The following is a 14,117-nucleotide window of genomic DNA, read 5'->3' as shown; positions in this document are numbered from 1 at the left end:
CACACACACACACACACACACACACACACACACACACACACACACACACACACACACACACACACACACACACACACACACACACACACACACACACACACACACACACACACACACACACACACACAAACCCCTTCACAGATTCTCAGGGTCTAACGTCATTACAGGCTGATTGTTAATCGTTTTCTCCTGCTGGTTGAAAATAAGCAATAAACACACAAACACACACACACACACACACTTAATCACACTCTTAATCACAAACATGCCCCGTGCACACCTTCTGTTTACCGCAGAGACAGAACTCTAATCACCGACCCTCTCCGTGTTCCTTCCCGTCAATGACGCCACCGTCCAAACAGCCCGGCAGCAGGTTCTGTCCTGCTCACCATGTGTCTACAGCTCACCTCTGCACCCTGTGTGTCTGTGTGCGTGTGTGTGTCGAGTGCAAACCTGGGATGTGCGTGCCGTTGTACTTGATGTGCATCTCGTGCAGGCCGGCCTCGGTGGGCGAGTACTGAACAGTGACCGTCCCGTCCAGGTTGTCTGTGATCAGCGGCTGAGCAGATTTACCTGAAGGCATCAGCACCTCACCTGAGACACACACAGACACACACAGACACACACACACGTTCACAGCTGATTTCTGTTGGAGATTCTAGTTGTTGGTTATAAAGTCTTTTGATTCAGCAGACGTCCTCTGGGGATCCGCCCGGCGCTCACCGGTGATCTCTCCCTTCCTGAAGGAGAACGGTATCACCATGTCGAACGACCGGAAGCCGCTTCCGTTCACGCTGCTGCTGATTGGCTCAGAGCCGTCCGAGGTCACCTGGAGGAGACAGACACACAAACACACACACAGACTTCAACGCGTCATTCAACACTGAAACGCTTCCTGTCCGCGACCTGCGTTAGAAACATGCTGCTGCATCCAAGCCCCGCCCACCCAGGGGCATCCTGGGAAGTGTGTAGCGATGGAGCAGGAAGAGAGAGAGGAAGAGGAGGTTGATGATGTTGTTGATGAAGATGATGAGGAGGTGACTGTGTGATTCAGCCACAGCGATGAGGAGTGCACTGAGGGAGAGTGGGAGAGAGAGAGAGAGAGAGAGAGAGAAGAGAGAAGAGAGAAAAGAGAGAGAGAGAGAGAAAAAGAGAGAAAAGAGAGAGAGAGAGAGAAAAAGAGAGAAAAGAGAGAGATAGAGAGAGAGAGAGAGAGAAAAGAGAGAGAAAGAGAGAGAGAGCGAGAGAAAAGAGAGAGAAAGAGAGAGAGAGCGAGAGACCACCACAACAAATCTCTTGGAGATGAAAAAAAGAATAACCCGTAACCATTGTTTATGTGATGATGTGAGAAGTTTGCTGCGATCCCATTGGCTGAGACAAAAGATGAAGTGATGGCAGAGGAAGCAAAGCGGTCGAGCGAGGACACGTTAGAATGGGAGAGAGAGAGAGCTCAGGTGTGAACCAGCAGCCAGTAACCTGCAACAGAGAGGAGCAGAGTGTGTGTGTGTGCGTGCGTGTGTGTACCTGTAATAGGACCATAGAGTGTATTGTGGGTCTGCAGTGTGTTTTGAATGTTTGTGTGAATCCGACCATTAAAAGGTCATTTTACACTAATTATAAAAACATTGTGTTTATTACAGGTGGTTAATTGCATGCTTACATGACGTATGTGTGTGTTTGTGTTGCGTTGTGTTAATGCATGTTTTGTGTTTTGGTACCCAGGGCTGAAACCCAGCTCCAGGGGGAGCGGCCTTTTGCTGTTGAGACATCTGCTGTTGCATCACCGGTACCTCATCAGTAGCCTGAAGACACAATATTAAGGGTTAACATGTGACCTGCTACACACACACACACACGGGCACACTCACACACACGGACACCACCTTTGTACACATGTGTGGAGGTTTCTCTTCATTAGGGCCATCGCAAGTTAGAGTTCCACTTGTTCTTTTTTAAAACAGCAAATTCAAGTTTGTTTTTCCATCTACGGAAGTTTAATTAAGTTGAATTTAATTGTGAAATGAAATCTATTCACAGCAGAATTTTAAAGCTTCCTCACTTGAGTTCTACTGCTTCCAACTCTTTGCTCAGTAAAGTTCTGTCAACAAACTTCGGTCCCGCTCACACGTTTCACGACCGCTTAGTTCAGGTTTAAAATCAAAGAAAACTCAAATTGAGTTTGGTCCCTTCAAAGACTCCTCTGATCTTAATGCTGAATCTGTAACACATGTTTAAGACACAGAGAGACAGGAAGTTGACCTATGCTGAGGCCTCATGGGTAAATCCTGGTGTGCGACCTAAAGGCACAAGATGAAGGTTAATCTTCATCTTCATCAACCAACAATCTCCCTCAGTGCTGCAGAGAGAACGAGAAGCTTTTTAATCCATCTGCACTTAGAACGCATGGAACGTGAGTAATTTACACAACTCAAGTTTCCAGAGTGAAAAGAAACGAACCACTGTCAGGAAGAAAAACATCAATGATCAATAAATAAATCTAAAACTCTGTCCTATTTAATCCCAAATCGATTTCTCCATCTGTCTCCATGATGCTCTTCCGTCTCAAGGCTGCAACAATCAACCACCTCCTCCTGTGTAACCCAGTGACCACTCCCAGAACTCCCAGCAGTGTCCCTCACCATGACTTTGAAGGGACTGCGTGGGATGTTCTCTCCTCCGAAGCGCACGTAGATCACGTAGTTCCCGGGAGCCGGAGCCGTGTAGAAGATGTCGAAGGTCCCGTCCTCGTTCTCCAGCACCTCGGCCTCCACCTCGCTGCCGTCGGGCTGAACCACCACGCAGCTCACCTTCCCCTTCCCGGCTCCCGTGGCGTTCACCACCAGGCCCAGCTCCTCGCCTATGGCCACCGTGGGGCCCACGCCGGGACCTGGGGGGGGGGGGGGGGGGGGGGGACATGTTATTAGGGTTTGTGCGTTTTGGACATGTGGTTCCTGTGAGACATTCCGTCCTCGGCGGTCACCTACCTGTGACGGTGCACTTGCTGGCGTCTCCGGTGGCCGTGGCCCGGACTCTGTAGGGCGAGGCCGGGATGTCGTCTCCACCGTACTTGATCACGATGGTGTAGCGGCCGGCGCGGTCCGGGACGTAAGACACCCCGTACGTACCGTCCCCCTTGTCCTGGATACTGGGCTGCTTGGTTTTACCATCCTGGTCCTGGAATGAAAGGAGGGGGCCCCGTAAATCAAACTCAAGATCGGTTGAATCATTGTTTGTGTGATTGTGTGATCGTGTGATTGTGTGGTTGTGAGTCTGTGTGTCTTACGGTGATGGCCACGCTCAGCTGGCCCTGCCCGGCGTCCTTGGCGTCGATGTTGAACTCGACGGGGAAGCTGGCCGGGACGCCGCTGGTCAGACCGGGCCCGCTGGCTCGAACCTTACTGGCATCATGAGTGGGCAGAACCCGAACCTTGAAGGGACTGAGAGAGGACACAAGTTACTACACAGACTGATGTCAGAGCCCCTGAGCAAGGCACCAAAACCCCACTGCAGCCACCAGGGGGGATTTCTGTTAGTTAGATCATATTAGTTTAAAAAAAGATTTTTGCTTTAAGCTGAAACACTGCCCCCTGGTGGTGGCCTCCACTGACCAGTGACGTTTTCCATCAGACTCATAAGGTCTCTATGACATTCAGCCACTGACCTCAAATCAGTTCACCTTTGAGTCCAAATGACAACTGATAAAATGTTCAGCTCCTGCTACATTAGTACTTCTGTAGTGCAGTACTGACGAGTACCTGCGTGGGACGTCCTCCTCTGCGTACTTGACGGCCACAGAGTACGGTCCCTCCACCGAGGGGACGTAGGACACCGAGTGAGTCCCGTCCCCGTTGTCTTTCACCTCCACCGGCTCAGCGAGGCCTTTAGGAGCCGTGACCGCCACGGCCAGGGGGGCCACGCCCGCCTTCCTGCAGTCCACCATGAAGGATTGTGGGATGTTGCATCTGACCCCTGACCCCACGCCGGGACCGGTCACTTTGACCTTACTGGAGTCCACCACGTCCTTCACCGGGACTTTGAACGGACTTCCTGGAGAGAGCAGGAAAAGGAGTCGTGTCACAAAAACAACAGGAAACACAATCCCACAAATCATCACAACAATGTGTTTTAAGGGTTTAAAGAAGGAAACTGATCTCACCGGGGATGTGCTCTCCTCCGTAGGTGATGTTGACGTCGTAGAGTCCGGGGGTGTAGGGGACGTACTCCACGCTGCAGCTGCCATCTTTGTTGTCCTTACAAGACATCTTGGACTCTGACGGACCCTCCACGGTGATGCCGAGGCCGCCGATCCCCGCCCCTCTGTTCACGGATAAAACCAAAATCAGACAAAAGAGACATTGTACTGTAGAAGCAGTTTTTTAGCTCAGAAGTCTTAATACTCAGAAACACGACATTAAAGAGAATTGATAAGTGGGTTCGCTCCCCCGGCAGCACCTGGTGACGATGTTGAACTTGTTGGTTTTGTCGGTCAGGGCTTGTTGGAGCCCGGGGCCGGACGCCACCACCTTGCTGGGATCACATCCCTCGGACACAGTGACCCTGAACGGGCTCTTGGGAACCGGCGTGTCGTCGTACAGAACCTGGACGCTGTGGACGCCTGAAACAAAACGCACCAGGATGGAGAGCAGCTGAGGAACCTGACACCACGACACGCCTCAGGGTTTCATCTTGATACTGGGGTTTGAACACACGGGTTCGGGGGTGTTACCGTTCTCAAAGGGAGTGTACTCCACTCTGTAGGTGCCGTCGGCCTCGTCAGTCACCTGACAGTCCGTCAGCGACCCGGACGGGTTCCTGACCTCGGCCTTCACGTGGTCGCCTCCTCGCCGGCTCAGGGGCCGAGCGTCCACCGTGAAGTCTGTGGTGGCTTCTCGGAAAATAGCTGCAGGAGAGCGGGGGGGGGGGTTAAAGATGAATTTACCAGTCGTGGTTAGTATGAATGTAATGAGCCTGAGAAAAACATCAGGAAGGAAACTGTGATTTATTTTCCTTTTAGCTGAATATGCATTAATTTGTCATTTGTGCTCTGAAATTACAGATTGCGACAAAGTTTCTGGTCAAAGAAGGAATTCAAGTTAAAGTTATCAGTCAGTAAACACAGCTACACATATGGTCCACACTGCACCTTGCCCCTCCACTCCAGGTCCAAACACTTTGACCTTCGAGGTGTCCACAGCAGGATCCACCGTCACCTTGGCCGGGAAACCGGGGACGGCCTTTCCTCCGTACTTCAGCAGGAGCGTGTACATCCCCGAGGTCAGAGGGACGTAGGTGACGGTGTAGGTCCCGTCTTTGTTGTCCACCACCTCCGTCTTAGCTCTCACACCTGGAACAACAGGCCTCACTTTCACATCGCGGAACTAAGGATTGGGTTTCAGAGCGGTGAAGAGACAGAGCCGGTGGTTTCTGGCTTCAGGGCTCGTTTGAGAACAGTCTCTGAATCTCCATCACACTGGACCTGAGGCCTTCACAGTGACCAGACCTGAGCAATCATCTTATAATCACATTTTCACTATTAACAAAGGTATTGTTTTTTCTATTATTCTTTATTAATCCTTATGGGCGGCACATGGCTTCTGCTAAAATAAAACCTCTCATCTAAGTTGTCCCCAGAACATGGAGCTGATTTTACAAATGTTGAACGTAACCTGGAAATTAAACTAAGTGATGATGTGTGATTTAAAGTTACCGGAGGCTGGAGCCGAGCCAGTGGGGCTGGAAGAGGAGGAGTCTGGCAGCGCCTCCAGGCTGAGCTGACCCGGTCCAGCCAGGGAACAGTCCACATTCACCACACTGGTCTCACCAACCTGCACAGACACAACCGGCTGGGTCACCACTTCATTCTTTAGAAACTATTAAACAGACATTTTCTCACTGAACCTGGAAAAAGTAATTTTCCCCCGCTGAGAGTTTCCAACCACATGTAGCTCAATGTTTTTCCATTTCGTGGAGATTAATATCTGGTTCTAGCAACCATTGCAACTTAGAGCCCCCCCCCCCCAAGAGTCAGACAATCAAATCTGAGCTGCAAAAGATTCTGAAACTGATAAAATGAGCTGATCATTGTCCTGTTGAATTTAATTTCTCATCATCACTTGTCTGAAAAGTTTGAACCTTCAGCTCTCCTGCTCATTGCCCCTCTCGACCCTCACCTTGGCTCTCTTCAGGCCCGACCCTGACGCCACCACCTTGGAGGGGTCAAAGGGCATCTGGATGTCCGCTCTGAACGGCGAGCCGGGGATGTGGACCTCCTCAAACAGGATGTTGACCAGATAGTCTCCAGGCTCGGTGGGCAGGTAGGAGACAGAGCAGGTCCCGTCTCCGTTGTCCGAGCACTCGATCTTGGCCTCGGTCGGCCCCTCCACCGTCAGCCCCAGGCCTCCGGTGCCAGCTCCCTTGGTGTCGATGGTGAACTCTGCAGGGTTCCCCACCAACCCACCTTTCAGGCCCGGACCAAAAGCCTTCACCTGGAGGGGGGGGGGGGCAGCAGTGAGGTCATGCAGCCACTTCTATTACAGTTTAATTAGTTGATTTCACCTTTTCTGTTGATATTTTATTGTTGTTATTCAACGATTCCACACATTTACGTGTGTCATGGAAAGTGATTGATGCTAACAGTGATGTTACCTTGCTGGGATCTGCAGGCAGCTGGGCCTCGACAGGGAAGGGGCTCCCAGGGACGGGGTGTCCGTCGTAGGACACGTTGACAGCGTAGAGGCCCTCCTCTGTGGGGGTGTAACGGACCAGGCTGACATCGGCCGACTTGGACTGAGGCTCCACTTTGCACGGTACAGCACGCTGACTGGGACTCAGCTATGAAACACACAGGAACTGGTGAGTTCTGGTAAATTTTATTTATTTGTAATATTAAATCAACAGTAAACTGAGTCTGGCACTCACCACTGCCACCTCCAGGTGACCTTGACCTCCTGCCCCCTTGGTGTCAACCGTAAACTGCTGCTCCTGATCGACCTCCACTCCTGAAATCAGAGAAGTGAAATTCTAAATATATGACTTACCTTCTTGTCCTGTATTCTAATAATATAATCTATAAAGATTTTTTCTTGAAGAGATTAAACTCTACAGATTCAAACCAGACAAAGGCTGAGGAGTTCTTACTTCCATCCAGGTTGTCCACAGTGACCTTGTCCAGGTCCAGCGGGGCGGCCACCCCGACCGTGAACGGGCTCTTGGCGATGGGGTCTCCTCCGAACTTCACAGAGATGGCCGTATCCCCCTGCAGACGGTTTCAACCGTTACTGTTTGAGATGCTGAGTGACTGAAGACAGGTCGAGAGAAGCGTGTGCTAGGTTTGTTGTTTTTGTGTGAACACAACTGGTGATTACAACTGTCATCGCAGCTGAGGAGGATTTGATCTCACTCTCACAACGCTTATCCTCCTATCATCTTGGTTTGATAAAGAGCTGAGACAATAGAGGGATTTCTCACTGAAAATATATTCAACAGATGCAATTTGCTGCTGAGCCTCATGCGCTGCTATTTATGTGACGCACAGTGGAAGACAGTTTGTGATTAGCGGTTGTGCAGGAGCTTATGTGATGTCCCCGTTGATCAGTTGTGTATCTGTCGTTACCACTGAGCTGGTGCATGTGGGCAGTACCTGTGTGACAGGTGTGTATTTGACCGTCTGAGAGTAGTCGTAGTTGTCGATGATGTCAAAGTCTTTGACCGGCGAGGAGAAGGAGACGTCCAGCGGTGCTTTACCGGCTCCTTTGGTCAACACGGTGAAATGAGTCGGCTTCCCACTCTCCACACCTGCACAGGTCGAGGAGGAGAGAGAGAGATTTAAAGTGCAACTGGCCGATTAGACCAATAGATGTGTGTGGTATGTGTGTGTGTATGTGTGTGTGTGTGGTGTGTGTGTCTCTCACCAGTGCGAGCCAGTCCAGGACCCTCTGCTTTAACCTTCGATGCATCGTGAGAAGGAGCGACTTTGACCTGGAAGGGGCTCTGTGGTACTTCCTGTGGGGAAACGTTCATATCCTGTCAACATCTGAAACTAAACCTCCAAACCTAACAGCTCTGTGTGTGTGTGTGTGTGTGTGTGTGTGTGTGTGTGTGTGTGTGCGTGTGTGTGTACCTTGTCTGTGAACAGGACTTTAACAGTGAGTCGTCCCGCAGCGGGGGGGATGTACTTGACGGTGAACGTGTCGTTGGCGTTGGGGATGATGTCAAAATCCACGTCAGCTTCCTGTTCACCGACCATGTTGGCGTCACATTTAATTCCGACGCTGACGTCACCTGAAACAATATGAACACAAAGTTTGAGTGTTGGATAATCACATGTGAAACCACATGTTATTAAGATTTTTTTTTTACTTCCCAGTGTGACAGCAAACTCTCAGAGAAACACAAGAGGGTGCTGGAAGTTGTGTTTTCCGTCTGCCCCCCCCACCATCTAGATAATTCATTCACGTCAGCTGCACTTTGCCGCCGGGACGCCACAAAGACATGAGTTCAGCTCAATGTGAGTTCCCTGCAGCCGAGCGCGGCCATCAATCACAGCACAGGAATTCAGAGTATGAGAGGAATGACACAGGAAAACAACAGACAACAGAACCAGGTCAGATTCTGAGCAGCAGGAGAAACCACTGACAGCCACTCACCTCTCTCTCTTTAGACCTCGCCTGCTGCCCCCACATAGCTCGCTCGCCCGGGAGGAGCAATCAACACAATGTTGTTTGACAAGTGTGTTCAATCATAATGAACAATGGCCCGTTGTGCACAACAATAGAAAGAGGTACTGAGGCCTTTTTTTGGTCCTTATTGTTGAGGTAAAAACTAGAAATATCCGGCAATAAACTCACCTCTCAAGGATTATTAAAAATAATATTTAATGTGAGCAAGTTATCAGAGGAGGAGCGGCACTAATACTGTAAATCTGTGGAAATGAGGGAGAATCTCAAAAGGATTTTATCATCATTTTATGGAATCAATGCCACAAAGAACTGAGGCTGGAGCGAAGGGAAGAAATAACCAGTGTTAGACTGGTGTTCCTAATAAGGTGCTCAGTGGGGGGTTTGCACGGCAGGTAAATGATGAAATGTGTGAGTGTGTGTGTTCCTCCTTCAGAATGACGAATTTTCTGTCAGGATGTTTCTGCCTTGACATCATCGCCAGAATAGAGCAGGAAAGGTGTGTGTGTCGGTGTGTGTTGTAATCATTTCCAGACAATATAAAGGTGAGTGTACATGTATGTGTACTTATAAGCAGTGTGTAGAGTGTGTAAACTTCTTGTGGTGTGTGAAACTCTTTGTGTGTTGTTCTGAAACAGATGGAAATTGCGGTCGCACCAAATAAAACAGTCAGGGAGGATTTCCTGTCTTCATTATTACCCTATGTGTGTGTGTGTGTGTGTGTGTGTGCGTGACTCTCTGTGTGTGTGTTTGTGTGGGGGGGTGTGTGTTACCATCTCCGGCTCCTGAACAGTCCACGGTGAAGTGTGTGGGCTCGTTGGCCTTCAGTCCGGTTCTCTCCACTCCAGGACCGAACACCTTCACCATGTTGGGGTGACTTCCTTTCCCCACATTCACCTACGAGCACCGACAGGAAACAACATCTTAATTTAACAATTTAAGGTTATGTAAAAATCCCTCTTCATACACAAACTACAAACAGTCACTTGGTCTTTGGCAGTTTTTTATCATTACAGAGAATGAACTCAGAATCTGGAGTCCCACAAGGCTCCGTCCTGGATCCACTCGTTTACTTGTCTCTACATTATGTAGATTATATGCATCTTTAAATGTGATAGTTGTCTCTCCTATGGCTAAATTGAACTTAACAGAACATCTGTTAAAAGGTATATTAAAATGTGGAGTACATCAGAATTTAGATTTACTCAATTGAAAACTTTTTACTTTGTCGTCTCTTCTAAGAGAATAAGATATTGGTATTTTCGCTAACTTTCCAGCTACAGCTTCACATGCTACAATCAATAATTAATTAATAAAAGTGAAAAGATTACACAAATATATGGAAAGCGTACATCTTACATAGGTGTAGACCAAAACAATAAACCACAGGTTGATTTTGAAAGGGTGTTATTTTTCTTATAGCTGCTAAATACATTTTGGCATTTAGAAGCTTAGAAGAGACACATGTTAAAAGAGATTTAGTGTTGAAGAAAATAGATTACATTTTAAATTTTTGGTAGAACAAAAACAAACCTTATTAGAACATGTTTCACGTACAGGTGCTGTAGTGATATTAGTGGTCAACGTGTTAAGTGAAAGGCAAACGACTCACATATAATATAATCACTCTAAAAAATCTGAATTTAAAAGAAGTTTAATTGAGTCTATTTGCGCATTTCTATTTCACATTTCTATTTTTAACATATTGATAAAAATATGTCAATAATAAAAAATTAAATCCTTATTTCCAGTTGGTCTCTCGAGGGAAAATATAAACTTAAATGAGTGAAAGATATTATTAAAAATTCTATAGAAAATAAATCAATAATTTTGAAGAAAACATCTAAAATGACAATAAGGTTACTCAAGTGAGAAATGAGTGAAAATGAACCAAACAACACAGTAAAACATTTAAATGAAATGTGAGAATTTATTTTTGAAACCAATCTCACTTCCATCGTAGTGTAACTGAAGTGATGATAAACGATGATGATGATGAAGGTGAGTTTCAACACGTTAGTAACAAAAAACAGATTCACGAGCGTTAGGACAGAAATATGCAGCAATTAAGTATCATTAACTAAATTAGTCTTGGAAAACAGAGCTGGGAATGAAAATGAGTTTAATGTCGTGGTTTTAACAGATTACACACATCCAACGTCATGATACATGGAAACCAGAGGAAGGTCCGGAGGGGGGAGAGAGTTTCAAACAATGAGAAGTTTGGAAGTTTTCCTCTCAGATTCTTTATCACTAACTAAATTAACAGACTAGTCGTTAATGTGGCTACTTATCTATACTTATTTTTCTAAATACAATTGAATAGTAACTCAATCCGTTTTGCTTCTTCAACCTCAGGTAAACTTGGGCTTCTTTACATTCCCAGTTTTTGAAATGAAAGGTGTTGCTGCAGCGGATTAATGTTCTCAGTGCCGGGAGCAGGTAACTGGGTGTGGCTGTTTACCTTCCATCCTCCACTATAGCAACATGGAGCCTTCAGGCTGCTGCAGCTCACAACAAGTCTGCTGAGTCATCGCTGTGATATCAGCTCTAACTCTGAAATCAAACTTTTCAGACAAGTACAAACATCGCTGCACCAGTTGAAAGGCTCGGTGGACCAGTGCAAATCTCGTCTCCAGCACACAAACATGTTTTCATGTGTTGCAGGAAGTTCTTATTTATGATTTATGAAAAAAATATATAAGCACATAAAGTATGGAGCAGTTTCCAGATCTAAACATTAAGATTTTAAATGTTTTTTTTTTTGTCTCCACTGTCTCCAAGTAATTGCTCATTGTGGGAGCTGTTGGGTTCACTCTATAATTATGTAACGTCTTTCTAAGTGAAGCCCTTTGAGATAATGTATGTTGTGAAGCCTCTAAATAAAAGAGTTGAGGTTTATTGAGCAGCTTTTGGACTTTGTGCGTCTGTCGTCTTATAACACAAAAGACTTTTGTCAACTCCTGCAGCTTGTTGTTGGCATCGGGGTCAAATTCCTGAGCAGCTCACGGACTCAACAGGTCCGAGGCCAACTGGCAGTTTCTCACCAGACTTATTTACCCAGTGGGTGAAACTATAAACGCCTAAAAACAACAACAACAACCAAGTGAAGACAGCTGAGGAAGTCTGTAACCTCACAGTAACAACAAAGAAAATAAATACCTCAAACTGTGATGAAAAAACTAAATGAAAGGTGGTGACCGAGAAATGCTTAGAGTAACTCTCGACTGAAATGAAAACATTTTCACTCCCATCCTTTTTATGAATATCATTTTTGGGGCAATTTGATCCTGAGTAGACTCACAGTGACTAAAATGATGGATCAGACGATTGTAGCTGAGGACAGAGCAGAAGATCAGCCACCAAAGAAAGTGAGTGTCCTCAACTATTGTAAGACGAGCTGGATAACAGAAGGTTTCTCCAGAATAAAGGTGGGTGTTCTTAATTCATGAACTGAAAAGGTTTTCATTTAACAGAAGGAAAGATTACTCTACAGAAAAAATAAAAATGAAATCACGAGCCGTTGGGGCGACAGCAGAGCTTCACTCATCTGAACCTCTCACCCCCCCCCACCACCCCTCATGCAAGATCAAACATCTGGTTTCAACTTCACTTCAATCATATCTCTTAAATAACAACTACATGTTGTTGAGATGTTTGCACTTGCAATATTTCAAATAATAAGAGAGTGAAACTATTGTAATAATCAATATTTAAGTAAACAAACGAGTCGGATCGGACTCAGGTTTTTGATATCAATTGTTGACATGATTCAGTTTTCGCACTGATTTGTAGTTTGAATCACAAAAGGTTCAGTTTAGTGAAGCTCTATTGTAGCTCAACATTAAAAAAAAAGAAATAAATTGATATAAAATACACAAAGCAGAGTGAGTAACAGTGCATGGTCAGTGGTTACAGAACAGACAAGACAGGTTAGTGAATATGGTGATTCAATCCGTATTCTATAGTCATATTATATCATTGAAGACAACAGACAGATCTACTGTTGGATTAGTGAGGCTCTAAGTGCAAAAACCAAACTCTAGATTGTTACAGTGCAGCCACAGGAGAGAGAGTTAATACGTGACGTGTAAACTATTACAAGATGAAAAGTTAAAATGAAGACAAATACGAAAATTTGGTTTTTGATCATATTGTGGCAGTGTGTTATTTAAACATACATTATTCATTTATTTGTTTTGATAAAACAAAAAAGAAAAATCTATTTTTTTCATTATTTAACATTTATGGTGATTTTTTTTCCACCAGCATCTCTTTGTTGATTTATAAACTGAATGCATGATGCTCCAGATTTAGCAGCTGTACCACGCCTCAGTGTAAGTGGTGATGATAATCAGAGGCTTCTTAGCTTTGCTGCTCACATCAGGACATTTGGACTTCACCTTCTTCACACTTTGATTTAAAACCGTTTGCTCGGATTGAACAACGACTCTGGAGCTTTCGGTTTTAACCAAAGGTTCCGATGTGACAACTTTGACCCTTTGTGCCTCAACCAGATCCCCAGATTTGGGCAGGATGGCACTTCCTGTTGTGACGGCAGGCTGTGAGCGGCGGCTTACCCTGAAGGGGCTGTTGGGGACGCCGACTCCTCCCCAGGCCACGGCCACGGTGTGTTTGAGATGGGAGGTGGGCGTGTAGGAGCAGGAGTACTGCCCGTCGCCTTTGCTCCTCACCTTCACCTCCACAGGAAGTCCCTCTGCGTCCTGACAGAGGAGGTGATCATTTGAGTTTAATCAAAACATTTTAAGTTATTATCTCATTGGATTCATCGAGACTCACTGATCTCAGGTGCAAGGATTTGCTGCTGAACATATGCAACAGGTGTCTCGAACACAGACTTTTACATTTTGCAGGAACATGGGTAATTTTTTTTTTAAGTTTTCTTAATATCGTGAACAGGAAGTGCCCCGTGCATTCGGAGGACGGGACAAATGCTCTTCTGTGGACGTGTTCCTCTGTCTCACCTGAGCTGAGATCTTCAGAGGACCTTTCCCGGCCTCCTTGGCGTTGACAGTGAACTCCGCCGGCTGGTTGACCAGGCAGCCGCTCTTCTCAAGCCCCGGCCCAAACGCCTGGACCTACGGTGATGAAGCAAGAAATGATTATTTCTCAATCTTTACACATAAACACATCCATCTTGAGCTTTAAGTTGAAACAGAGAGTTGCTCAGTTTGGAGGAGGGGGGTCTCTGACCTTGTCTGGGTCACTGGTGTTGTCATCAGGGACGATGAAGGCCATGAAGGGGCTGTGCTCGATGTCTTCCTCGTCACAGGTCACGTGGACGGCGTACTCTCCGGGTTCCGTCGGCCAGTAGCTCACGTCACATGACCCATCGTTCTGGTCCTCGCACTCGATCTTAGCCTGTGAAGGTCCCTCGATGGCGAAACCTGAACAGACAGCAGGTTGGATTAGAAAGGATGT

At 46.5% G+C, this 14,117-nt stretch overlaps 1 protein-coding gene across 2 annotated transcripts in view; it reads right to left on the bottom strand.

The window, feature by feature from the left end:
* Positions 1–14,117, bottom strand: part of flnbl (filamin B, like) — a 46,856-nt gene that overhangs the window by 8,191 nt on the left and 24,548 nt on the right. The window contains exons 13-35 of one of the 2 annotated variants that reach the window (XM_062408972.1): positions 13,890–14,083; positions 13,661–13,774; positions 13,256–13,399; positions 9,449–9,572; positions 8,120–8,280; positions 7,911–8,001; positions 7,640–7,794; positions 7,138–7,255; positions 6,919–6,998; positions 6,646–6,831; positions 6,171–6,485; positions 5,708–5,825; positions 5,144–5,344; positions 4,727–4,900; positions 4,453–4,615; positions 4,157–4,317; positions 3,756–4,047; positions 3,284–3,437; positions 2,985–3,174; positions 2,640–2,887; positions 1,719–1,802; positions 724–829; positions 454–594 (exon numbers count right to left, since the gene is read on the bottom strand). In XM_062408972.1, coding sequence (XP_062264956.1) covers positions 454–594; positions 724–829; positions 1,719–1,802; positions 2,640–2,887; positions 2,985–3,174; positions 3,284–3,437; positions 3,756–4,047; positions 4,157–4,317; positions 4,453–4,615; positions 4,727–4,900; positions 5,144–5,344; positions 5,708–5,825; positions 6,171–6,485; positions 6,646–6,831; positions 6,919–6,998; positions 7,138–7,255; positions 7,640–7,794; positions 7,911–8,001; positions 8,120–8,280; positions 9,449–9,572; positions 13,256–13,399; positions 13,661–13,774; positions 13,890–14,083 — 3,714 coding nt within the window. The remainder of the gene's footprint in view (positions 1–453; positions 595–723; positions 830–1,718; positions 1,803–2,639; positions 2,888–2,984; positions 3,175–3,283; positions 3,438–3,755; positions 4,048–4,156; positions 4,318–4,452; positions 4,616–4,726; positions 4,901–5,143; positions 5,345–5,707; positions 5,826–6,170; positions 6,486–6,645; positions 6,832–6,918; positions 6,999–7,137; positions 7,256–7,639; positions 7,795–7,910; positions 8,002–8,119; positions 8,281–9,448; positions 9,573–13,255; positions 13,400–13,660; positions 13,775–13,889; positions 14,084–14,117) is intronic. The other variant, XM_062408980.1, reaches the window with a different exon arrangement.

The sequence above is a fragment of the Platichthys flesus genome, chromosome 2, assembly GCF_949316205.1.
Source record: "Platichthys flesus chromosome 2, fPlaFle2.1, whole genome shotgun sequence".
NCBI lineage: Eukaryota > Metazoa > Chordata > Actinopteri > Pleuronectiformes > Pleuronectidae > Platichthys > Platichthys flesus.
This window is presented reverse-complemented; position numbering and strand designations above follow the sequence as displayed.